This window comes from Ovis aries, chromosome 1 (genome assembly GCF_016772045.2).
Source record: "Ovis aries strain OAR_USU_Benz2616 breed Rambouillet chromosome 1, ARS-UI_Ramb_v3.0, whole genome shotgun sequence".
NCBI lineage: Eukaryota > Metazoa > Chordata > Mammalia > Artiodactyla > Bovidae > Ovis > Ovis aries.
Window position 1 is genome coordinate 267,664,966 of NC_056054.1, and position 26,559 is coordinate 267,691,524.

General features: G+C 46.1%; 1 protein-coding gene across 3 annotated transcripts in view; it reads right to left on the reverse strand.

The window, feature by feature from the left end:
• Window positions 1-26,559, reverse strand: part of RUNX1 (RUNX family transcription factor 1) — a 271,101-nt gene that overhangs the window by 58,606 nt on the left and 185,936 nt on the right. For all 3 annotated transcript variants that reach the window (XM_042238225.2, XM_027961500.3, XM_060396287.1), the window contains one exon: window positions 11,894-11,998. In XM_042238225.2, the coding sequence (XP_042094159.1) occupies window positions 11,894-11,998 (105 nt within the window). The remainder of the gene's footprint in view (window positions 1-11,893; window positions 11,999-26,559) is intronic.

A 26,559-nucleotide genomic window follows, 5' to 3' on the forward strand; every position in this document is an offset into this window, starting at 1 on the left:
TTCAGAGGTAAGTAAAAATAAGGTGATACCAGGAACACATCCAAAATGAGCCATAAACGTATATAGTTCTTAAGAGCTGAGATATTTCAAATATTTACTTTTTATCTCAAATGACCAGAAGGCTGACTTCTAAGCCATGGTGAACAAAAACAAAAACAAACAAACGGAATCTCAAATGTTCGCCATTTCAGTGTATGAAAGTACGCTGAAAGATTCAATAACAGGCTGAGTTTTAGTCAATACTTGCTTTAATGGAACCTGAGTATATGTAAATCGTGGAAATACCAAAGTAATGTATTGCCATTAACTTACTTTATAGGGGTCTAGGGAGTTGGCAGATTAATTCAACTGTATTCCTTAGAAAAAGGCAAACAGAAAAGAACTTTGCTTTGAGTACTTCAATGTTACCTTGGCTTTCATCTACAAATATATAGCCAGAATATTTGGCTTGGCTATCAGGAATTTTCCCAGTGACAATGCATAACTTACTTGCACAAAGAACTCACTGTAAATATATCACGTGTAACTGAGAAAGGCATTTCACAGCCAATGTCAGTGTTTGTGACATGTCTGATAATACAGCTGTAATGCTCAGTAATAGGCTATACCTAACTTACCCCTTCTTGATAGTCAGCTGTTCACAGCAAAAAAAGCAAACCTTTAAAATAAATTGTTTACAAAGGAAAATAACACGGGAAGAATGGGAGAACACAGAAACTGCAAGCTAGCTCAAACGAACTTAAACACAGATCTAGAGCAAGGCAGGTTAACTCTACTTTACTTAAACTGAACCTCTCGTTTTTTTTTTGGCAGTGTCAGTGAGTTCTATCAGACCCACTGGATCCAATTCTTCCTAATGCTTTTCTTAGCTACATGGCCTACAGGAAAAAAAAAAAAAAAAAATCCAAGCCTTCACAAAAGCTCAAGGAGAGTTTTTATGAAAAATGGAAAGTGGTTAGAGCATAAAAAATTTCTAAGTCCATCCCAAAGCCGACAAAAGAATGCATTATAAAACGCTGTGCCAACGGCAATGCATTGTTCCATCAGGTCACAAGGTGCATGGGCAGCTAAGGCAGGCACTGCGATGCCCAGAAGGGTCTCTGATGGTGAAAGGTGGACGTGCGGTCACTGAAACACATCTCTGAGTGTCTCTGGGGGAAATGAAGGAAACCCCTACCAAACACATACCAGAAGAGAAAAATCCAAGACAAGGCTAGAGAGACACGCTGGTTTAGGAAACACAGAGAGTGGCTGAGTGTCATGCCCACGAAGCTTGGCTGTGGTTAACGGGGGCGTCCAGGCACCCCAGGAGGTGAGCCCTGTGCATCTGCCGTGAGGCTTGAGACCCCAAGAAGAGTTTGGCACATTTCACGTCAGTTTTCTAAAACAAAGTAGAGGAGCCTCTCCCACGCCGTGTCACGTGTATATCTGAAAGGACCCGCAAGTGAGATCTCAAACACCCACTTTTTACTCAGACAGAAGTTTCCCCCTGCTGCTAAGTCGCTTCAGTTGCGTCTGAGTCTTCAAGACTCTACGGGCTGTAACCTGCCAGGCTCCTCTGAGTTTTTCCACCAATCTCAACCTTTGGGGGCAAACCGATATGCCCATTGAGGGACTTAGGAATGGTGAACCAGAGTGTTTCAAGGGTCCATAAAAATGTAAGAAAAGAAATTTTACTGTGTCTAAATACAAAAGGAAAAAAAAATCAAAATTTATAAATGTTTAATTAAGTGTCTAAAAAAATGAAACATTATGGCAACTTCATGAATTTTTAAACTTAGGAATCACAGATCGTTTTGGTTTCGAGTCCTCTCATTTCCAAAGGATACCAAGATTCAATGCAAATAAGTGCTGCATCTCCTGAACACCGACTGTGTGCCAGGCATTGGTTCAAAATGTTTGACCAAGGCTGTCGCATTCAGGTTCCCTGCCCTGTGAGGTTCATGCGGCCACTGTTCTTGTTTTCTGGAGGCTGGGTCAGGCCAGCACTCTTTCTGCCCACCCCACGGTCACCCATACAGTCAGCAGATGCCAAGAGGGGGATTGCAATCCAGTGGTAATCACTATGCTGATGGCAATGACATCAGGGCTGCAGGAAATTAGATGCGTTACTCATAGCCAGATTAATTTCAACACCAAGTGATAAAAGCCATTCAAAAATTTACAGCAAAAAAACATCTAACGTAGGAACTGGTGTATACATATATGCGTGATGTGATGAAGGATATATCCGCCCCCACCCCCCACCCCCCACCCTGTGGAAGGAGGCCGCCAAGGATCGACCTCTAGGGGGCGCTGTTTGCGGGGAGCGCAGGGCTTCTGTTTTTCTGATGGTATTTTGCCATCCTTTCAGCGGGAACTAATTTAGAGATTATCACTGGTCCTGTTGCCTGGTTGGACAGAAGAGGACAGTGAGGAGAAAGTACTTAAGATAATTGCATGAGTTCACACCCACTGGCCTGGTGGCGCCAGTCTGAAAATCCAGGTCCCCCAGCTGAGGATCTAGAAACCTTTTCACATGTTTTAAGATTAAGAAACTGAAGCCTAAATGCAGACAGGATTTTTTTTTTTTTTAGCACTTCATATACTAAATTCTAACAAGGACTGGGATGTTAGCTTATATCTCGACTTCACTAGGGTGGCGTTTAAAATAGTGATGTGGGTTTCCAATGGGTCAGAGGGACAGAGCTATTCAGAGTCATGGTTTAAGATTTGGTCCATGTTCCTTCTCCACCCCCTGCTCCCCTACATTAGACTGAGGTGCTACCTAGATCATTTCTTTATGTTTTCATTGGTACCTGGGAGGAACCATTTTTTCCCTCTTTTCTGCAGCAACACAGAACATCTCAGGACTTCTGTATGAAGACAGGGCTAGTTACCAAGAGATCACAGGCCTGCCCAGGTCCTGGTGAGCTAATGAAGTGGCTTATCACTGCTTCCAGGGGCAGAAGCTTACTCCCTCCAGGGTCCTCTTACATCCCTCTCATCCAAAGGTCTCCTTCAGACCTTAGCCTGGATGTGGAGGGAATGTAAAGGGAAAGTTGCTCTGTCATGTATGACTCTTTGCAACCCCATGGACCATACCGTCCATGGAATTCTCCAGGCCAGAATACTGGACTGGGTAGCCTTTCACTTCTCTGGGGGATCTTCCCAACCCAGGGATCAAACCCAGGTCTCCTGCATTGCAGCTGGATTCTTTACCAGCTGAGCCACCAGGGAAGCCCAAGAATATACTGGATTGGGTAGCCTATCTCTTCTCCAGCGGATCTTCCCGACCCAGGAATCAAACCAGGGTCTCCTGCATTGCAGGTGGATTCTTTACCAACTGAGCTATCAGGGAAGCCGCAATAAGTTCACTTAAAACTCAAGAGTCATGGAAGTCTTTGTTGTTTAGTTGCTAAGTCATATTCCACTCTTTTGAGACCCTGTTGACTGTGTAGCCCACCAGGTTCCTCTGTCTGTGGGACTGTCTAGGGAAGAATACAGCAGTGAGTTGCCACTTCTTCCTCCAGGGGATCTTCCTAACCCAGGGATTGAGCCTGCATCTTTGGCATTGTGAGGCGGGTTCTTTACCACTGAGCCATCTGGGAAGTCTGTAGGAGTCTTTATCTATACAGAATACTTCTTGGTCTAGTTTGATGCTACTAAGCATAACAAACAGAAAGACATTCTAAAATTCACTGGAAACATTTAGGCAGGATTATTAGTGCTTTAAAAACTGCTTTTGCCCAGTCATCAGATAATTGAGGAGCTTAGCACAGCGGGGATTATAGCTTCAGTGGAAGTCACCCCAGAATGTCCATCTTAGCACCGAAGTGCCGTTCACAGTGGGGAGGAGGAATCTAAGCAGAACATTCTACCTCTTTGACCCTCTGTCTCCTTTATATTTGGGTGAGAGGAAAGAAAGAATTCTTTTTTTTTTTTTTCCTTTTCTTTTGGGGATTATGATTTCATCCAGAAAGAATGAAAGTCCAAATCCAGCATCTGAAGAATCCAGGGAAAGGGGGATTAAGTAGATGATCATTCATTACTTAAAGGACATGCTTAAAGCAATTCCCAGAGAACAAGGTGATTAGGGATTGATAATTACAATCCTGAGATAACAGATCTGGAAAACCATCTGGCATTCCACTAACCAGTCAGGGGCAAAAAAATGAAAAAATTTGCATCCTCCTAGCAGGCTGCATGGGCTTCCTGGCGGCTCAGCGGTAAAGAATCCTCCTGCCAATGTGGGAGATGCAGGTTCGATCCCTGCCTCGGTAAGATCCCCTAGAGAAGGAAATGGCAACCCACTCCAGTATTCTTGCCTGGGAAATCCCATGGGCAGAGAAGTCTGGCGGACTACAGTCCATGGGGTCGCAAAAGAGTCGGACACAACTGAGCAACTAAACAGCAAGAAGCAGGCTGCACTGTGCACGTGGGCCCTCTAGGAATCTCTTTGCTGAAGGAGGAACTGGACTTGGACAGCTCATTTGTGGTCATTTTTGTCACATTACTCATTTTTCCTGCCTGCCTCTGCTGGAGGGAGAGGTAAGCTTCGGGTCCCCAGATGCCAGGCCCCTAAGCAGACCCTGGTGACAGACATGGAACCCATTGTCAGCCCGTATGGCAGTGTGGGTGGTACATTTGACAGCATCCTCACCCCAGGGAAAATGTTGGTTCCATCCCGTTGGTACAAAAATGATGAATGTCAAGACCATCAGGCTCTGCTTCCTTGAAGAAAACTGAACCCGAATTTTATTGATAAACTCTAATAAAAAATTTCTGCATAGAAAATTTCAATACAATAAAGCTCAAGTAGCAGTTGGCGTAGTTCTTAAAAATAAGACTTTGGCGTCTGTAGCTGGCAGTGTCTGGATGGCTGTGTTTCAGTTCTGGCTTATGAACTAACTGTGTGACCTTGGGCAAGGGACTGGATTTCTCTTTGTGTAAGGATCTATCCTTACCTGATCTTGCAAAAATTATGTCAATTAAGGTACGTGTGGCTCTTTGTACAGTGCTGAGCAAACAGTCAGCACTATCGGAGTGTTTCATATTATTATTGAAAAGTGAAAGTGACAGTGTTAGTCGCTCAGTCATGTCTGACTCTGCAATCCCATGGACTGTATAGTCCACCAGGCTCCTCTGTCCATGGAATTCTCCAGGCAAGAATACTGGGTAGCCATTCCCTTCTCCAGGGGATGGAACCTGGGTCTCCTGCATTGCAGGCAGATTCTTTACCATCTGAGCCACTAAGGGAGCCCATTATTATTATTATTGGGTATTCTTATTATTAAGAGAAAACAACATTTTAAAAGAAAATTGTACATTAGTCAATCACCAGAACAATTCATAAACATTTCTGCTCATCCCATACTTCTCTGGGTAAACTTGATTTCAAATATTTTTCGGTCCATGATCGCCGTAAGTTTATAGGCGTTTAAATGCATCTTTCATGCACTTCTTTTCTATTTGAAACATACTCGCCATAAACAAAGATTCTGTTTCTTCTCTCTATATATATCTTATATATATATATCTATATATCTTATATATCTCTATATATCTATATATCTCTATATATCTTCTTTCTCTCTCTCCCTCTGTATATATATATATATATGCTGCTAAGTCACTTCAGTCGTGTCCGACTCTGTGCGACCTCATAGATGGTAGCCCACCGGGCTCCCCCGTCCCTGGGATGCTCCAGGCAAGAACACTGGAGTGGGTTGCCATTTCCTTCTCCATATATATATAATATATATATATTATAGCATTGCTATTTGCATTCAACATCATAGAAAAAAGTTATATTCGTGTGATATAGTCTCGACAAAGCCCTTAACAAAAGCAGTTGAGTGATGTGGAACGAAGTCTATTTTAAATCGACCGATTTCAACTATAACTCTCCATAAAAATGTTGTTAGTTGGCAAGACGCTAATGCCCCAGAAAGTAGCATATTCAAAAGTTTTTAAGTCACGGCTCCACCTAGCTATCCTGTTACTCTGAATCTCAAGAGTTCAAACACAGCAGGTACCGTGAAGGGCTCCATTAACTCGAGGGCAGAAGTTGTCCTAGAAATGGTGAATATTTGTTTTATGAACCTTTAAAATTTTTAGTTACTCAGTGTTCTAGATGTAACGGACACCTGGCCAGCCAGGTGATGGCTCATGCCCTCACAGTGACTGTCCAATCCTGAGCCCACCCCAGTGGGACACTCCCACCCCTGCCCTGCCCCTCAACCCCTCCTTAGCAAAGTATCTTTCTCTACAGCACTAAGTCACGCATTCAAATTATTTAGTGAAATATCTGCAGAGAATACACTTTGGTATCTCAACATTATCATATTACAGACACATGGGCTAAATTACAGACACATGGGCTGAGTGCTGGAATTTCCCATTAGGTTTCCTGAAATATTAAAAAAAAAAATACATAAAAGCAATCTCAAATATCCTTTCCTTGAAAACTCTTTTCACTCAATCTTTCATGCTTAAAGAGAAGACCATTTTTTAATATCTTGACAAGCTTCTAAATATTCTACTTACAAACTGAAAACAGGTCCCACCTTGCAGCTTACAAGTACTATTCCAGCAGAAGTTGCCTTCTGCTGGTGTTCTTTCCCCATAATAATTTTAATTTTTCAACAATTAATCATTTCTCTATTCACCTGAGATGTACAAATAACCCTGCAAGATGTGGGAAAAACAAGTTTTTTGACTTACTAAGGGGCAGGTCAGTTACGGAAAAGGGCAAGTGCCACCTGAAATGGTAAAAAAAAAGAAAAAATTCATTTCTCTTTGGAAGACACTTTTTGCTACAACTTCGCCACTGAAAACCAGGAAATTGGTTGGGAAACATCGAGTGATTCCATCAGCCTGGCCAGCAGGCTAGCAGCAGCACGTTCGTTAATTCTTCCGGCCTTTTCTTAATTATCTTACTGGCAGGCTGAATGAGATAAGCTTTCCTTCCGGGTTTTTGCAAAAATGCTTTAAGTTGAAGGCTCCATGCCTGCCCTCAGGCACTGGGAATTGCCCTTTCTAGACAATCTTAGAGCTGGGACAAATGTGAGAAGTCACACAAGCCAACAACTAGTTTCAAAAATGAGCGTACTGGGGCCTGGTCAGAGAGTCTAGAATAGGTCATGTGCAGATGGTGTGGTGCGGGATGGGGAGGTAAATGCATGGATGGACAGACGAATGGATGGACAGAGTAGATTAGTATGAGGTATCAGGAGCTCCTCATTGTAATTCTGGCTGCATCACCAACTCTTTCTTTCCAACCTAAGCAGATCATTTCATTTCTCTGTGGCTGTTTTCCCTTATCAATGAGGCAATTAGCCCTAAAGGCTCTCTCAGGTCCCTTTGAGTGCTCATGGTCATTAATTTCACGAAACAAAAGAACTTTTCAAAATGATTCAACTTGGCTATGCTGAAACCATGTTGCCAGAATCACCCAGAATTCACAGCACCATAATAATGATGGAAGGGACTTGGGAGATCTCACTATAGATTTGACACTGCCTAGGCATTCCTAATTTACATGCAATGACCTCTCTTAAAACTGCATTGAAAATGAAAGTCGCTCAGTTGTGTCTGACTCTTAGCGACCCCATGGACTGTAGCCTGCCAGGCTCCTCTGTCCACAGAATTCTCCAGGCCAGAATAGTGGAGTGGGTAGCCATTCCCTTCTCCAGGGATCTTCTCAACCCAGGGAGAGAACCCAGGTCTCCCGCACTGCAGGCAGATTCTTCACCATCTGAGCCACCAGGGAAGTCCAAGAATACTGGAGTAGGTAGCCTATGCCTTCTCCAGGGGATCTTCCTGACCCAGGAATCAAACTGGGATCTCCTGCATTGCCAGTAGATTCGTTACCAGCTGAGCTACCAGGGAAGCCCTCAAACTACATTGGAAAGAATAATTCACAATACTCAAAACATGATAACAATCAGAAGATGTGTTAGATACACACACACGCAGAGGAACATTATTCAAGCATATAAAAGATACCCTGCTATTTACCATTTGCAACATGGGTGGACCTTGAGAGTGTTATGCTAAGTGAAATAAGTCACACAGAGAAAGACAAATACTATATCATCTCACTTATATGTGGAATCTTATGAAAAAAAAAAAACCCACAAACTCACAGAAACAGAGAGTAGATTGGTGGTGGCTAGGGGTAGGGGATGGGGGAAAGGGATTAAAGGGTACAAACTTTCAGTTAGAAGATGAAAAAATTCTGGGGACCTAATGTATAGCATGAACTATAGTTAACAGCACCACATTATATATTTGAAAACTGCTAAGAGGGTAGATCTTAAAAGTTCTCAACAGACAAACAAACTGTCACTACACGATGTGAAGGATGTGTTAACTAATCTCACTGCAGTAATCATTTCTCAGTGCAGACATATATCAAATAATCATGTTGTAAACCTTAAACTGACACAATAAGCCAGCGATATCTCAATAAAGTTGCGGGGGTGGGGCAATTCTGTTAATTTCTTTTAAAAAGAAAAAGTGGCTATAAACACAGTTTCATCAAAAAGTAGTTCCACCTTGAATCAAGACACCCAAATGATAATAAGAAAAAGGCCTGCTAAAGGTCCGCCTAGCTTCCAAGAGTGAAAAGGCAACATTACCACAGTCACCCTGGGAGACTGCGCATTTGTCCCTAGAAGTCCCTTGTGAAATAGACACTCTCTACTTAAGCCGGTAACACCTCTTTATATCATACTTATATATATTCTTATATATACTTATATATATATATATATTTTATTTAATTTGCTTTTTAAGTTGATTTTTCCCCAGACCCCAAATTCCATTTGGCAGGAAAGACTGTAAAAATGGGTGCCTCTTTGGAGCCACTCCCTTCTGCCTACTCCAAAACCCTTCTCAATAATGACTGTTTTCTTAAGTCATAAAGCAGCAGGAAGTAGAGTCCACTGTATATACAGGCGGCCCATTACAATCACATATTTTTCCCCTCTGACTGCCAGTTCTTAAAAATTCAAGCGCCCATCATTTATTTTTTGAAGTTCAATCACTGTTAGCTCTTTGAATCTTGCAGGAAAATACTGGCTATACAGCAAAAACTTTCCTTTTTATGCATCAATGAAGAGGGGCAGTGGAAGGCATATGGAGGGATCACCTGATTTAAGTTTCTTCCTGCTGGTAGGTTTGCCTTTGAACTCTCCCAGAGATGGCTGTTTTTTCTACTTTTACTTATTTTTTTTTTTTTTTTAAACTGAGGTACAGGGTTTCGCAGATAGCTCAGTAAAGAATCTGCCTGCAAGGCAGGAGACCCTGGTTTGATTCTTGGGTTGGAAAGATCTGCTGGAGAAGGGAATTCTTGGACTTCCTGTGTGGCTCAGCTGGTAAAGAATCTGCCTGCAATGCGGGAGACCTGGGCTCGATCCCTGGGTTGGGAAAAATCCCCTGGAGAAGGGAAAGGCTACCCACTGCAGCATTCTGGCCTGGAGAATTCCACGGACTATATAGACCATGGGGTCACAAAGAGTCAGATGTGACTTTCACTTTCACTTTGCATAGCTGATGTACAATATTATATATTTATAAGTTTCAGGTGTAAAACATAGTGATGCACAAGCTTTAAAGGTTATAGTCCACGTATAGTCACTATAAAATATTGGTCATGCTCTCTGTTGTACTACATATCCTTGTGTGCGTGTGTGTGTTGGTCACTCAGTCGTTTTCGACTCCTTGTGATGCCATGCACTGTAGTCCCCCAGGCTCCTCTATCCACGGAATTTTCCAGGCAAGAATACTGGAGTGAGTTGCCATCCCCTCCTCCAACTATGTATCCTTGTATCTTATTTATTTTATGCATCATCATTTGTATCTCTTAACCTCCTGCTTCCATTTTTATTTTTTAAATTTTGTGTGCTTATTTTTTTAAAGTCTTTATTGAATTTATTACAAGATTGTTTCTGTTTTATGTTTCAGTGTTTTGGTCACAAGGCATGTGGGATCTCAGCGCCGTGCACAAGGATGGAACTCTCACCTGCTGCTCTGGAAGGCGAAGTCTTAACCACTGCACCACCAGGGAAGTCCACCTGCTTCTATTTTTCAAGAAAGGGATTCTACAGCCTCCTGAGTGAGCCTTTCTGGAAGTTTAAGTATCCTCAAGGTCAACCGCCTTCAACCTCACAGCGGCCTGCCCCCCATCCCGCGCCTGCTGTAATCTGAGCCTGCTTCCTCTTTGGTCCTCTGTGGAACGTCAGGGCGCCTGCGTGGTGTGTCTGGCGTGTTTAATGCAGGGTCACTAGGAGTCTTCAATTTGCCGTTCCTACTTTGGAAAGCTCCCAAGTTGGGTTTGGTTAGAACTGTGTGGTTCTGTGCCTGCGGTTTTCTTTTCACACAGAAATGGGAATCGGGGGTGGTTACCAAGTCCTGGAGTTTCCTGAGTCTGGGTGTGGCCAGAACATCTCCAGGTACTTAAAGAGAACAGTCTGCAGGGTGGGGGAAATAAGGTCAGAAAGAAAACAGGCAAAGGGCACCAAAGAGGTGGTGAACGGACAGCTTGTCCTGAGGGGTGGTCCCTGGTGGGCGTGGTTGACTGACACAGCGCCCAGGGTGATCAAGGTACCAGGAGGCTGTGGCCGGGACTCCAGGGAAGACTGCCGCAAGTTATAGTGCTCACAGGATGACCTATAGACAGCCGTGCCCCGGGGGCCACCAACACCACCACAGGGCAGGTCCTCTTGGACTAGGGGGCAGGGAGCGCAGGGGCACCCTGAGACGCAGGCAGGGAGGCGCAACTGGAGATCGCTGGCATTTCCTGATTTCATTCTCCCTGCCAGGCACACAGCACTGTCTCCTTCAAGTTATAGAGAAGCTCTCATTAACATCCCCATTTTACAGATGAAGAAACTGAGGTTCAGAGAGGCTCCATAACTTCCTGAAATGTTAAGCACCTCAGCCCCACACTCCACTTGTTTGGCCCAGCACTCAAAATGCTTAACCACTTCGCTTTACGACCTGACACGCCTGCCTCTCAACTTCCTGGCCTAGCAGGAAGCCCAGTTTTGCACCCCCTTACCCCCACCCTGAGAACAGAGGATATTATTTTTCCCAGCGGGGGCCTGACATGGTTAGAAGGCATGCAGATGCCGGGCTGGGGCTCCACGCAGCTCCACAGATCCGCAAGTGTAACCCAGCCTCCATCCAAGGGAAGGGTGTGGTTCTGGAAAAGAGTGCTACTCTTGTGTTTACTCAAAGATAGTCATTAAGTCACCGTGAAGACATTTTTCTGCAGACTAAACAACCCCACTCCTTCTTAAAAAAACCTTTTCTCGCAGGAGCTATTTTTCTGGTACCATCTTTCTATATTTGCTGGTTTTCCCCCAGGCATTCCTCCTGCCTCCCATTCTCTATTTTAAACAATCCTGTCATAAAATTTCAATCTGCGGCATAGAAAGAAAAGGGTCATTTGGATAGACTTCATCTCCAGCCTCCAAATGAATAAAACACCAGCATGGATGGTAATCAGCCCCTTGTGGTCCACTCTGACCCTCTGGCCTTTTTGGGGCCACCTCTGTGCCTGGCCAGTCTTCCATGGAACTTTACCACATATTTGGTCCTTAGGCCCGTACTGTCCCCAAATGATTCTAACATGCACTTGAGTCAGTCTGATTTCCTTCTGCCCTCTAAAAGGATGCTTCGAAAAAGAGCCTGGAGCCCAGAGACAGCCTCTGACAAGTGAAAACGTCAAAAGTAAAATTCTCTCTCTCTACAGGGGCCTGACCTTCCCCTCTGGCAGAGGTTTCAGCCACATATGGATGATGCTGATTGAACGCAAGGCTTTGAAGACATGGTCCCTGGTGCCTGAGTGTACCAACTGGGGCGGGGGATGGGGGGGTGCCAGCCCCGAAGGGGGCCCACTTACTTCGAGGTTCTCGGGGTCCATCCACTGTGATTTTGATGGCTCTGTGGTAGGTGGCGACTTGCGGTGGGTTTGTGAAGACAGTGATGGTCAGAGTGAAGCTTTTCCCTGTTGGAACACAAAAGAGAGCAAAGAAGGATGAGGCGATGGCCTGATTATATTGCTGGGTAATTCAAAATTAACGTATGCTTTCCAGCCCTCGTCCTGGAAAGGGGGCAGGGCTTGAGCGCACGTTGTCGGTTTTTCCAACACTCCTTTTAGTTTGGCTTTGCTGACATTCTGGAAAGTACAACTATGCTGTCTAGATGTGGCACGTCTGGTAGTCACATGGCTTTCGTTTGGTCATTAATAACACAGGATCAAGAGAGATTCAGATGTGTTTACTTCTAGGTCGAGAGCCCAGGAACATAGGGGCAGATTGGCAGCTAGAAACCCCCATGTCCTCCCTTTCAATAAGCTCAGGGCAAAAGGAGTAAAAGAACCCATTTTTGTCTTTCTTTGTACCTCCAAGGATTAGGAGAGAGAGAATTTCTGAGGATAGGCTTAATTGGAATGATTCTCTCTGTATTTTGGAAATACTAATTGTTGGTGATTTCAAATATTATTTTGATTATTCCATAGGCAGGCACGGGGTTGGCCAGACAGAAGGATATGTAATTGACAGATTCAATGACAATTTAGAGCATAAATACGCACGTGGATTTCCATCTAAGTGTCTTATACATACTCACGAAATGTGAGTATGTACTCATTGCATACATGCCATGCAGTGTTCTTAATAATTTAAAAAAAATGTTTAAACATAATTTATAATAAAAATATTAATATATAAATACATTAGTTATATAAAAGCATTTCTTCTTGGCAAAGTGGTTCAGAGAACGTCCTCTGGGTTTGAATTCCAGCTAACTGACCTTAAACAAGTCACTAGTCTTCCCTGTGCCTGTGTCCTTACCTTGAAGATGGGTACACATCACTTCTTCTGCCTTATAGAATTGGACCTGTGTGCGTGCTAAGTCACTTCAGTCGTGTCTGTCTCTGTACGACCCTATGGACTGTAGCCTGCCAGGCTCGTCTATTCGTGGGATTTTCCAGGCAAGAATACTGGAGTGGGTTACTGTGCCCTCCTCCAAGGGATCTTCCAGACCCAGGGATCGAATCTGTGTCTCTTATAGCTCCTGCATTGGCAGGTGGGTTTTATCTGGGAAGCCCATAGAATTTTGGAGGCAGTTAAATGAGTTAATATGAGTAAAATCATTAAAACAGCATCTGGCATCTGGTATTCAAAGGTGTGTGTGTGTTTCTGTGTGTGTAGAGAGAGAGACAGAGAGAGGCACAGCTCTCCCTGCAAGACAGAACATTTAGGTTCCTGCACACATCTTTAACCTCTCCAGATCTCAGTTTCCTGGTTTGCAAAACGCAGGTGTTCATGGGATACATACAGTGTCACAGCTCACTCTGGTCTTATCTTTGAGATAAATCCCATTGTCCATCTCCACAGGTAGGCGTGAGCCTACACCCAGGGTGTTTCCCCTGCTGCCTGAAACGCCAGCATTTCAGATTCCATTAAAACACGGTCTTTCCTTCCTAGGGCTGCTGTAACAAATGATCACAAACTAGGTGGCTTAAGGGCCTCCCTGGTAGCTCAGCTGGTTCAGAACCTGCCTGCAGTCCAGGAGACCCTGGTTTGGTTCCTAGGTTGGGACGATCCCTCGGAGGAGGGCATGACAACCCACTCCGGTATTCTTGCCTGGAGAATCCCCATGAACAGAGGAGCCTGCCAGGCTACCGTCCATGGGGTCTCAAAGAGTTGGACACGACTGAGAGACTAAAGCACAGCACAGGTGGCTTAAGGGCTTCCCAGGGGGCACTAGTGGTAAAGAACCCGCTTGCCAATTTGAGATTTGAGAGAAGTAGGTCTGATCCCTGGGTCAGAAGGATCCCCTGGAGGAGGAAATGGCAACTCCAGTAATGCCACCGCAGTATTCTTGCCTGGAGAATCCCATGGACAGAGGAACCTGGCGGGCTACCATTCATAGCGTTGCAAAGACTTGGACACGACTGAAGCAACTTGGCATGCGTGCATGCAGGTGGCCTAAAACAGCTGAAACTTATAGTCTCCTAGTTCTGGAGGCCAGAAGTCCAAAACGGAGGTGTCGAGTGGGCCTTCCCCTACCAGGAAAGAATTCTTCCTGGTCTCGCCCCAGCTTCTGGTATTACTAGCAGTCCTTGGCTTTCCTTGGCTTGTGGCAGCATCACTCCAGTCTCTGTCTCCTTCCTCACATGGCCTCCCTCCCTCCATGTCCTCTGTCTTCAAATCTTCCTCTCCTTATAAGGACACCCGTCATTGGATTTAGGGCATACCCTACTCCAGTATGGTATTTCCCGTCACTGGACTATATCTGCAAGCCCCTATTTCTAGATAAGGTCACATTCTGAGGTTACTCATGGACATGACTTTTTAGGGAATGCTAATCAACTCAGTGGGTTTCCCTGGTGACTCAGTGGTAAAGAATCCACCTGTCAGTGCAGGAGATGTGGGTTCAACCCCTGGGTCGGGAAGATCCCCTGGAGAAGGAAAGGCAACCCACTCCAGTATTCTTGCCTGGCCAATCCCTGGACAGAGGAACCCGATGAGATACAGTCCATGGGGTGGCAAAAGAGTCAGACATGACTGAATGACTGAAAGACAACAACATTCAACTCAGTACAAACACTAAACATCATAAGGGTTCCAGTCGCAGCACTGCAAGTGACCACTGTTTTCTAGGTTTTACCTGTGGGTTCTACCGACGGGAAACAGTCTTACTCCTAAGATGGCCTTCCTATAACCATCCCACTTTTTGTTTTCTAAAAATTTTTATTGAAGTATAGTTGCTTTACAATGCTGTATGTTTCAGGTGCATAGCCAAGTGATTCATATACATATATATATATATAGTCTTCCGCAGATATTTATATATATATATAGTCTTCCGCAGATATTTATATATATATATAGTCTTCTGCAGAGTCTTTTCCATTATAGGTTATTACAGGATATTGAATATATTTTCCTGTGCTAGTCAGTAGGTCCCTGTTGTTTATCTATTTTATACACAGTAGTATGTATCTGTTAATCACAAACTCCTTATTTCTCCCTCTCTGCCCCTTTCCCCATTGTTAACCATAAGGAATTAACCATAATTCACCTGCAATGCAAGAGACCCTGGTTCAATTTCTGGGTTGGGACGGTCCGCTGGAGAAGGGATAGTTACCCACTCCAATATTCTTGGGCTTCCTTGGTGGCTCAGCTGGTAAAGAATCTGCAGTGCAGGAGACCTGGGTTTGATCCCTGGGTTGGGAAGATCCCCTGGAGAAGGGAAAGGTTACCCACTCCAGTATTCTGACCTGGAGAACTCCATGAACTGTGTAGTCCATGGGGTTGCGAAGAGTTGGACATGGCTGAGCGACCAAGTTAACAATCATCCTATCCTTGATTTCCTAAATGACAACATAGATCACTGTCTTCCTAATGTTGGCATTTTCAGGACTGTGTAGAACTTACAAGTTTTCAAGCACTTTCCTATATACTATTTTATCTGATCCTTCCAACACTCTCATGAAATAAACAAGACAGATTTCATTGCCTTTGGTTAACAGACAACAAAGCTATGACTCAGAGAGAGTGAGTGCTTTGTCCAAAGTCACACAGCTTAGATACACAGAAAACCCAGATCTCCCAGCTTTGTGTTTCATATTATTGTCATGAGGTCCCCAAGCTCTACCTTCAAACTCACTGGCACCAGAACTAGCAATCCAGACTTGTGGTCCCTTCACCATACTCTGCCACTGCCCTCAAAAGAGAACACAGTCCTGGGGATAATAATGGTTCCAAACCGTACTCAACAGCTAATTGAGAGCCTGGGTTATAGTTCAAAACTACTTTCTTCCTGAGCTGAATTTAGGCTCCTGGCACTTAATGCCAGCCCCCTGGTTAACCACAGAGACTGCCCTACTGAATTGGGAAGGAAATTCAACCAAAGTGAATATTTGCAAAATCACTGCTTGTAATTATAATTAAAATTTTACTATTTTATGCCCATCATTTTATGTGCAGTCAAGAAGTGTCTGTCCGGCAAAAGCTACTAGGTGGGGCATTTTGGCCCCAGTAACTATGGCTCATGAAGGTGGAGGTATTCCGGCTCACAACGGAGCCCTTGTGTACAGCTTTGAACACCACGACATCTGCTCATGACCTCATAGACAGCAGCAGTAAGTGATGACATTGGCTCACAGGTGTGTGTGACATTTTTCCACTCTAAGAAAGCTCTGCCTTCTACTTCCTTGTATTCTTCTGTGCAGACCTGGCACCGAACTTGACACCTGGGGACTGGCCTGCCAGTGGGCACGTCAGACCCTCGGAGCCCCTGCCCTCTGCCCTCTGCCCACACCCGGACTATATCATGGCCACGCCCCACCACACCCTGACCACGCCCCATCACACCTAGCCACACCCCAGCTCATTCCTGCTGGGACACAGCCCTTCCTGGCCAGCACCTGCCGTGATGGTATATGCACCCAAGGCCTAATGTGTTATTAGCCAAATTCCCTCATCAAAATGACCTATGGGCCTGGTATTTTAAGTGCGTAGGTGTGGAGAGTGAAAGCCTCAAGTGTTTTTCTCAGCAAGCTGTGGGCAGACTAGTAGGAAGGCAGAGGAGAGCAAAGAAAAGACAGTTCAGCTCCATAACCACCACCCTGAAATCGGCTTTTCGGGATCAAACACGGGGCTGGGAGACGGGGCTGCCATAGAGAGAACTGATGTTCCCATGTGTAGCCTGACTGAGTTCTTTCATGGCAAGGCTGGGCGGCTCCTTGCAGCCCATGGTGGGACCCGAGGTGCCCCCAGCTGTGTTGCTGAAAGACTGTGGCTCTGGCCTCCGGGAGGGGACGAGCTGCAGGGTCACGGAGGTGGCCCTGTGTAGGTTCACAGTGGAGGGAGCCAAGGAAAGGAGAACACTCAGACCTGCCTTCTCCTGCCCACAAACCTCACTCAGTCAGCACCCTGAGTTCTGGCCAGTGGTTGGGTCCAGGAGGAATTCTATTTAGAAGCGCACACACTAGGACTGAATTAAGAAGGTGGAAGAAACCACGAAGGAGAGAAGGGCTGTCTTGACTTATAAAGCCTGGAAGCAGCACAAGACGAGAACTTGATTACACAACCCCGTGGTAGTGCCAAGGCATGGGTGCTAGTAGTTAACAATGCGGGCTGCCTGGGTTCGAATGCCAGCTCTGCCCCTCGCTAGCTGTGCGACCGTGGGCAAGTGACTTAGCCTCTCTGAGGGGCTTCATCATCTGTAAAACAGGGGTGATCATGGTCCTTCCATCTCACAGTGCTGTTATGCAAATTACATGAAATAAGGCATTAGCAAATATCAGTTTAATTATCATTAAAGATAATTCAAACACAGTTCCACAAAGATCACAGCTGCAGGCAGTCCCGTGAGGCGGGGCTGGTGGCGGTTCAGCATCAAGGTCTGATGATGGGCAGTGAGCGGAGCCTTAGTGTTTGCAGGTGGTGCTAGTGGAGCTCCTTCAGGTTCATCCTCTCGTCTCTAGAAAATTCCAGCAGACCCAGGTGGAGCACACAGGACCAACAGGCAGGCAAGGATGGGGCCTAAAAACCCATCAGGAAAACTGCACATTCAACTGGAACTTCAAGTTCAAGGTCACTCCTGCCCTGCCAGCTGGCCACCTTTGTAAGGCACAATTGCAACTGGCTGAGCCACTTGACACCAAGCCAGCCAAACACTCCCCCCATCCCCCCCAGCCCCAGAGCATGTGTTGTTCCCCTCGACACCACTATGTTCATCCAAATGCCAGCACAAAATAACTAAGTGCTTTATTTAGTTGGGAAGAAGGTCACGGGGCGCGTCTTCCTGGACGTCGGCTACCACCGACATGCTTTCCAAGGTGAGGCAGGGATGAGGCTCCAAGTCTCTGCTTTCTCCGGCTCCACGTTTACCAGCCACGGGGCTGGTGGACTCGGGCAGCTGGCTGTGGTCTCATAAAGCCACGGCTGGACACTGCAGTTCCGCCAGGGCCCCAGGGCACCACGCCACTTCCTCACCACATCTGGAAGTGGCGAAACCTCAGGATTGCTGCAAATGGGCGCCCTGCTCCCCCTCCAAGGGCAAGGGTGGGGAGAAAAGTAGAAGATGAAAAGGTGATTCAAGATTATCTGGGGCCTGAGAGTGAGAAGCAGGTCCTTAGAAGTTCATCAGGTCATGGCAATGAGCTCCTGTGGCCACGGGCGTGTCTCCCTCCGTCTGAACTCTCGTGATCATTTGGTTCATGGGCAGCCAAGCCGCCCGCACTGGGCTCATTGTTTCGGTCACTCTCCTTGGTGAAGGTTTGGACCCCGTGAGTCATCTTCTCCTTTTTGGGGCCAGTTTCAGTTGGGATGTGAAACTTGCCCTTTGTCACGCAAGGGCAGGCTGTGTGCACCGAGGACTGTCTGCTGAAAGGGGTCACATAGCTAAGGAAACGCAATCACAACATTTTCCACTCATCTGTGCATCTTTGTCGGGAGACTGGTTGAGTTCACACACTTTAAGCAACCAAGAGAGTGAGAAAGGAAAAGTCAAAAGAAAAAAAAAACGTAACTTTGGAAAACGAAGAAAGCCAGGGAAAGCTCAAGTTTTGCTCTTTGCAAATTCTGGAAATGCCAGAAGATTGTGAGATGCGGCATGAAAATTTCTCCTCTTACTATGTAGTTTGTGCCCGGGTCTAATTTTGATCACCCAGTAACTAAATATGAAAACGAACAAATCCTCAGAGATTTTGGGAGAAATCTGAATCGAGGATGTTTTCCACAAAGTATCTTAATTTATGTTTTTCACTTTTCCACTGGAACAAGCTAATGGCCAAAATGCATGCTTTTGCTCCTCAACCATTTCCTTGCCCAAACACGTACCACTATTTTTGACACTGGGGCTGTTTAATTATTTATTTGGGGATTTCTGAATAGGAGACAGATTCTTCAAGTGGTGCAGAATTTGCTGGTTTCTCTGAATTGAACTGAGGTGACGATGTCAGCGTGTGTCCACTTGGATGCAAAGTGCCCATGTTTAAAATGTCCTTTTCCCATAGCTCCTGCAGCCATGCAGGAAGAATGCAGGGGGCGCTCCCAGATATTGGCACAAGGACAACCCCCACAAAGTTGCCTGAAAGTCAAGTGTTTAAAATACAGAACTCAGTTTTCCAGAAAAAATCAGCATGCATTGGATATGATGGAGCATTTGAAAAACAGCAGTTTGCTTGGAGAAAAGCCAAAACATGCCAAGTGTTTTCTCTGGAGCTGTTCTAGAAAAATGAGTTGTTTGAGGACAGGGACGGTCTTTTATTAATCTTTGCATCTTCTGTTCTGAGGCAATAGAAAAATGTTTGATAAATGGATCAGTGAATTATTCTGTAAAGTTGCAGTTTGACAGCTGGTTCTTTATGATGTCTGACTTCACTTGGAAGGTTTGACTCTCCTTTTCAGTGGCCTGGGTGTGAGCTCTGCTTTAGTAAGGGGATGGTTGGACAAGTCCTTCTCTTCATGAGAAGCATTAACCAAAGCCCAAAGAACCATGATGCTCCCACATGATTTTTGCATTTCTTCCAGAGGAGGCTGGCGGGCTACAGTTCATGGGATCGCCAAGAGTCGGACAAGACCGAGCGACTAAGCACGGCATACCCGCTAGATATCACGGTCCCTTTCTGATCTTCCTTTTTCCTTTTGGTGTCCCAGTGCCTGCGTGTCTCAGATGAGCAACCAAGGTTAATCCTTGCAGCCCAAACACCTCTAGGGCCTTGAATTCACAGCTTCTTTAGGCCAAGGCCACGCCTTCTGCTGTGTTTCCACCCTGGGGAGCCCTCTGGTTGGTGCACTCCAATTCCCTATTCTCCACCCATCAGGGCAAATGCCACAAGGGACAGCTGACCACGGTGACCTCCTGTGGCTGGCCTAGTCCTGGCCCTGACCCGATGGTGCCCACAGCCCAGTGCCTGAAACACAGAGCCTAAGGCCACCTGGCGCCATGACAGAGAAGCCCAGGGGTGGGCATTCTGCCGGGAAATCGGCATCAGGGTCCTCAGGGCCTGCTTGCCCGCCTGTTGGCACCCACAGCTCTGCTGCAGGAGGCTAGGAGGGCAGGCGGGGGACAGAAGCTGAGCAGGAAGAAGAGGAAAGCTCCAGGCAAGACTGCAGGGCCTGGTAGGTGGGGCCTACAGGGAACTGATTTCTAGAAATAGTGACATTTACCTCTGTATCCGCGGGTTCAGCACCTGCAAATTCAACCCCAAAACAACCTTGGATCCCACCTCTGAGCTCCCAGCTATGCTCCCAAAGCCCTGTCTACTCTTTAGCCTGTAGCCCCAGCCTCTTCACACCATTTGTATATGGTGATGTCAATTCCCTGATTAAAACCTCTGTTTTGCTGGGATCAGACCAGATTCCCAGCATGGGATGTCAAGACCCTCTCTGCTGGCTCCTCTCCCACTGAGTTTTCTCTGCTTGGACATCCTTCCTGATGCCTTCACCTGGACAGCCACCTCGTCATGCTGAGATGTCTCCACTGAGATGACAAGTGGTCCGGAAAGACCCCCGAGCTTGAAGTGGGTGGGGCACCTGGTGGTGCATTTTGCCTCGGTCACTCCTGTCCTTTCACCCTGGCACTGGCCCCTCAGAACAGCAACATCTTTTAGCTGGGGGACCCCCCTCACTGACCCCTGCAGGCTGTGGCTTCTTTCTGGCTGACCTTTGTGTCCCCGGGGCTAGCCCAATGCCCGGCACATGGCAGAGGCACACTGTTCATCTGATCAATGAATGAATGAAATACCCTCATGGAATGACCTCTGTGGGTGGAGGACAGTTCTAATAAAGTAGCCGTGGGCGCTAGACTTCTTTGATCAAAGACAGTCCAAAGCCTGTGAAAAATTCACCAGTGAAAACAGAGAACATCAGGTCGATCACAGGGTATGGCTATACCTGAGATGACTATATATTATTATTATTATTCCTATGTTTATGTACAGATAAATACAGCAAATGCCTGGGATGATTATATTATTATTATTATTCCTGTTATTTATGAATATTAATGAAATTTCTGCTGTGTCTAACAGGCATTCTCATTTTACAAGCTTCCTTGGAAGATAAAGGAACATAAATTCCTTGCCAATGAGGAGTGGAAAGTGGAAATGGTATCGTTCTTGCCTTGCTGATTCAGGGGGACATGGGCTAACACCTGCCCAGTCTCTGCTCCCCTCCCTTAGAGAGTCTCCTGTAGAAAGAAGGATGACATGGAGGTGAGTCATACCTCTTTCTTCCTAAGTCTTGTTACACACACATCATCTTTGAATAACTCTAAAAACCTTTTGTGGTGTATATGAAGGGCGCTGGTATACCTACTGTACAGATGAGGAGAGTGAGGCCAGCACATCTACGTGAGTCCAGCAAGCAGGCCACCTGCTGGTACTTTGTCACACTACCTTCCAAAGAGCCGCAGGATCGGCACAAACAGATGCATGCATAGTTATCAGGAAACGGAGGACTATCAATTGGGACATGATGGCTGTGGGGGCCTCTTGAGTCCATGGATTTTGGAAGAATGCAAGACACCTCTTCAAGCCAACAGCCAGGTGTATCGATTCTCTGCTAAGATGTGGCCAAAAAAGAAAAACACGCGTGGATGTTGGCTTGTGTTTTCTCAATGTGCTGAGATGCAACCTTAAGATGGCCTGCAGGGGAACAGCCAGGAGGTCCTGAAGTGCGTGGTCCAAGGTGCCGCCGTGGAGCAACTATAAACCCCCCTCCACTTGGGTGGAGTCAGCAATTACCTAGCAGGAAGAATGCGATGCCGCCGGGTGCCAGCCTGGAGAGCCGGCAACAGGACAAAGGGATTATTCTGCCTCACTGTGAAAATGGCAGTGTTTATTGTTAAAATATGATCGGGAACTAAAGGGGCATGTATGAATCATAAATATTTGCATGCCGTTAATGTCTGGACAAAGGAGTTGAGAGGACTTCTTTTCCCATGAAAAACTGCCTCGGATTACAGTACATATTTAATTTCGTCCCTTCCATTGCTGATCTGAAATTGTCATGCCTGCTACGCATAACTCTTTCGTGACCTGAGAGCCAGCTCTACGGGGGCCAAAGGATCACGATAAGGGCCTGATGTCTCAGAGGAAAGTCACTCACTTAAACAAATAAAAAAAGCAGGTGCCGGTCGTATTATTTGTTAGGAGCTCACAGAGCTGCCATCAGCGACTCTGCAGAATTAGGGTCATAGCAACGGACCTTGCCATGACAAGTAATAACCCCTAAAGACTGTATTATTTCAGGCAATCTTCACTGCACTCCATCCCCTTTGGACAACATTTGAATTGGGCTCAGATAGGTCAAGGAACTTGCCCACAGACACACAGCTCTGAGCCAGTGCTTTTTGCCTCCACCTCTCCCCCAGGGGGGGACATTTGGCAAATTCTGCTGACATTTCTTGTTGTGAGCACCCAGGACTGGAGGGAGAATGCTCCAGGCTACTGGATAGAGGCCAGAGATGCCACTAACCATCCCCAAATGCAGAACATGGCCCCCACACAGAAAAATCAACCTGAAACATTACTGGTGCCCAGGATGAGACGCTGTACTGCCAGCGGCGAATCTAGGACCGCCCATGCAGTAAGCACGAGGCTCTATTGCCTGGGGTGGTCACTCATTTGGATATTTAATAAGTCCCCACTCTGTATCAGGCACCGGTCCACTGATATCACACAGGGCTTCTCTAGTTCAGGGTGGAATCTCCTGTGTTTTGAAAATTCTTGGAAGGCAGTCTCTTGGGGACTCTGGGGCCCACGTTCATCCTTTCCCAGGTGCTGGGGTCTCAGCATCACCATGCCCCCACGTGTGCCTGCCTGCCATAGCTGGTCCTTCACACCTGCAGCCGCCCAGGAACTCCCACGTGGAGAGTTAACCAGTCTGAGGGTGTGACACACAGCCGACCTGCACGCCGGATGTGGGAGCTGATGACTTTACTGAGGGAAACGCACAGGAAGCGGATGGGGCAGGCAAGGTCAGAGTGAGGTCCCCAGGCAGAGTCCATGCAACCAACCAACCAGAGTCCGCAGTCACAGCAAAGCATATTCAAGAAATTCCTCCTATATGGATGAACCTAGAGCCTGCTACATGGAGTGAAGTCAAGTCAGAAAAACAGTGTGCGTGAACACATATACATGGAATTGAGAAAAATGGTCCTTGATGATCCTATTCGCAGGGCAGGAATAGAGATGAAGACATAAAGAACGCCCTTGTGGACACAGCGGGGGAAGGAGAGGGTGCCACAGACTGAGATGGTAGCGCTGAAACATATGCATTACCAGGCATGAGATAGGTCGCTAGCAGGAAGCTGCTGTATAACACAAGGAGCTCAACCCCGTGCTCTGGGAAAAGCTAGAGGGGTAGGGGAAGCGGGTGGGAGGGAGGCTCAAGACAGAGGGGACATATGTATACTGACGGCCAGTTCTCATGGTTGCACAGCAGAAACCAATACAATGTTGGACAGCAATTATCCTCCAGTTAAAAAGAAATTTTTAAAAAAGAGAAAATTCCACCTGTAGGAGACACCACCATGATTCAGTGAGAATGCCAGAGGACTCTTTTCTTTTTTTCCCAGACCTCTTTTTAAGCCATCTTTCGCTGAATCTTCTTGTAGCAAACAAGTGATGGCAGAACCAAAAGCTCTGGAAGAACCCAGATCTCTGTCTGTCTGTGGTCCCTGCGAAGATAGCCTTCTGGCAGGTAACCAAGGCTTCCCAGGGATGGATGGCAAGTCAGCCTCCATCCGTCCCTGCATCTCCCCAAGGTGTGCAAACCGACTCCTTTTTGGTCTCTGTAAGGTATCGGTCAGCGACGCACACCAGGACCTTGCTTTTAGCGCCTTGTAGCTCAGGCGGACACTGCACTCACATCAACTCATGTTCCTGGATGAGTGGATCTCTGGGCCCCGACTGGTGCCTGATGGATAGGGACAGGCACTGAGAAGCCAGCTGTGCACTTTCACTGCTTTTGATGGTCCCCATGGACCTGCACCTGCGTGACATTTCTAAGAGAGAGACTGAAAGGAGGGGGGCAGTTCTCCAGGAAGAGATTTTCCTGCCTCCCTCCTCCACCTACAATGGAGAGACCCCCTTCCACCTGCAGTCTCTTCTTCCGGCAGCCACACACACCCCAACCCAGGAGATGCGGAAATGGTGCAGTTCTGTGTATACAGAACTCTAGTATATTTTGATATTTAGAAAAAGACTTTCATATTTAGTGATGTCCTGTACTTTTTAAAATTCTGTGCGAACTTTCTGATTTAAGTTTTTCATAAATTTTGTAAAGAGGCAGAAAGTGCTAGGAAAAAAAAGAGGAGACATTTTACCACTGATCATAATCAGTGTGAGAGGCCAGCCCAGGGTTTCTCAGTCTCAACGGCGTGACTAATGTTCTGCATGGTAGGGCTGTCCTATGCACTGTGGAATGGCCTCTGCTCTCCCACCCCGGGGCGGGACACAACCAAAAATATTTGAAGATATTGCCAAATGTGGGGACCCACTGTGGGAGACCACCATGAAAATTGATAAGCAGATACACAGATAAGATCTATCAGCTCTAACCAGCCCTGAGGTTTCAAACAAGATGGGGAAAGCAGAAAAATGTCTGGACTGACCCTGGGTCGTAGGTACTGGAAAAACACCATTTAAAGAGGTGAAAGCTGTGTTAGGATACGAGTTTAAACTGTTTCTTATTTGTTATAGACAGACAGACAGTGACTATACTCTGTACAGTGATTTCAAATGGAATCAAGGAAAAACATCTCTAAAAACCCCAAATCAGTGCCTGGAGCAACCTGGAGCACTTCCACCTCCAAACAGGCCCATCCCACCTTGCCTCCTCCGCTGAGATCTGATAAGCACACAGATCACCAACTGTGCTCAAACGCCCATATTCCTGTGCACTGCCTTTGTTTGCACCAAGGAAGTCTCCTTTGTTTGCATACGGTGACTCAGTTAAGGCCACACACCACCAGCAGGAGGGTGCTGGCCAGACCTCCCATTCACCAGACCCAGGAGAGTCCTTGATGGGAGGCTGGGGGTGGGGCTGGGGGTGGAGGAGGCACAGCTCTGAGGCCTAGGCTGCGCCTGCATTCTTTTGAATTGTGGTGTTGGAGAAGACTCTTGAGAGTCCCTTGGACTGCAGGAGATCCAACCAGTCCATCCTAAAGGAAATCAGTCCTGAATATTCATTGGAAGGACTGATGCTGAAGCTGAAACTCCAATACTTTGGCCACGTGATGTGAAGAAGAACTGACTCATTGGAAAAGACCCTGATGCTGGGAAAGACTGAAGACGGGAGGAGAAGGGGATTGCAGAGGATGAGATGGTTGGATGGCATCACCGACTTGATGGACATGAGTTTGAGCAAGCTCTGGGAGATGGTGATGGGTAAGGAAGCCTGACGTATTGCAGTCCAAGGGGTTGCCAAAAGTCGGACACGACTGAGCGACTGAACTGAACTGACGTCCTTAATGATGCTCTGAAATCTCACAGTAAAAGTAGGGATTCACTCAAGTTGAGAAAAAGACAGGAAATGTACTTCCATCTTCAATAAAAACAGTGTAAGTGGCTCCTACATGAAAGCTTCCTCACCAAGGAAACCAGAGGAAACACATTGAGTCCACGCACAGGATGGCCACAGGGTCTACTGAAGGAGGTTGCTGGGATCACCTTACGATTTTGGGGTCTTCAGCAATCTGAAACCCTTGGCGATGGAGGAAGTTCAGTGACAAAATAGAGTTTCTAAATGGGATTCACTGCCTGATATAGCCTAATAGAGACTGGAATGTGCTAGAATCTCAAATTAGTGCCAACAACAGGAATGCCAGGGAAAGCTTTGTTCTCAACGTGGACTAAATAATACATCTCTGTCGAATACGGTACTCGCATCAGGACCAGTGACAGAGGGTAAGTGTTGCTGGAAGTCCACTAATGCATGTTCATAAACATAAAAATCTTAAAGAGCAGCAATCCATCCCCCACACCCTGAGACCAAATTGATAAAACCAGAAACCTTTGAAAGTATTCATTCATAGGCAACTCATTAAAGCTACACTGCTCACTTATTAATTTCTGTTAATTGCTTTCGGGGGGCTTCAGATGAGATGTTATTAGTATAGATTTAGTCCTCAAAGATAATTTGGTCCAGGAAGTCCTTTCAGTGGAAGGATACACACACACACACACACACACACACACACACACACACACACACACACAGAGCATACACACACACACACACACACATAAACATACACACACACACACCCCTTGTGACTGAAAGTCCAATAGATCCTTCAAAACTACATAACCCTTCCATACTAACAGTACATGGTTATTCCTAAACAACCCCTTTCTGATCTGACAATGTTTTATAATCACCAACAGTAAGAAAACACTCATCAGGCTGTATACCATCTCTCTTTTCAGCAAGTCATTTTTCTTTAAAAATAATAAAGAAGAGGAAACAGAATACACTCTTCCATGACCAGTCCTCTCCACCCTCTCTCGCCCCTCACCAACCAGCACGAAAAAAAATACAA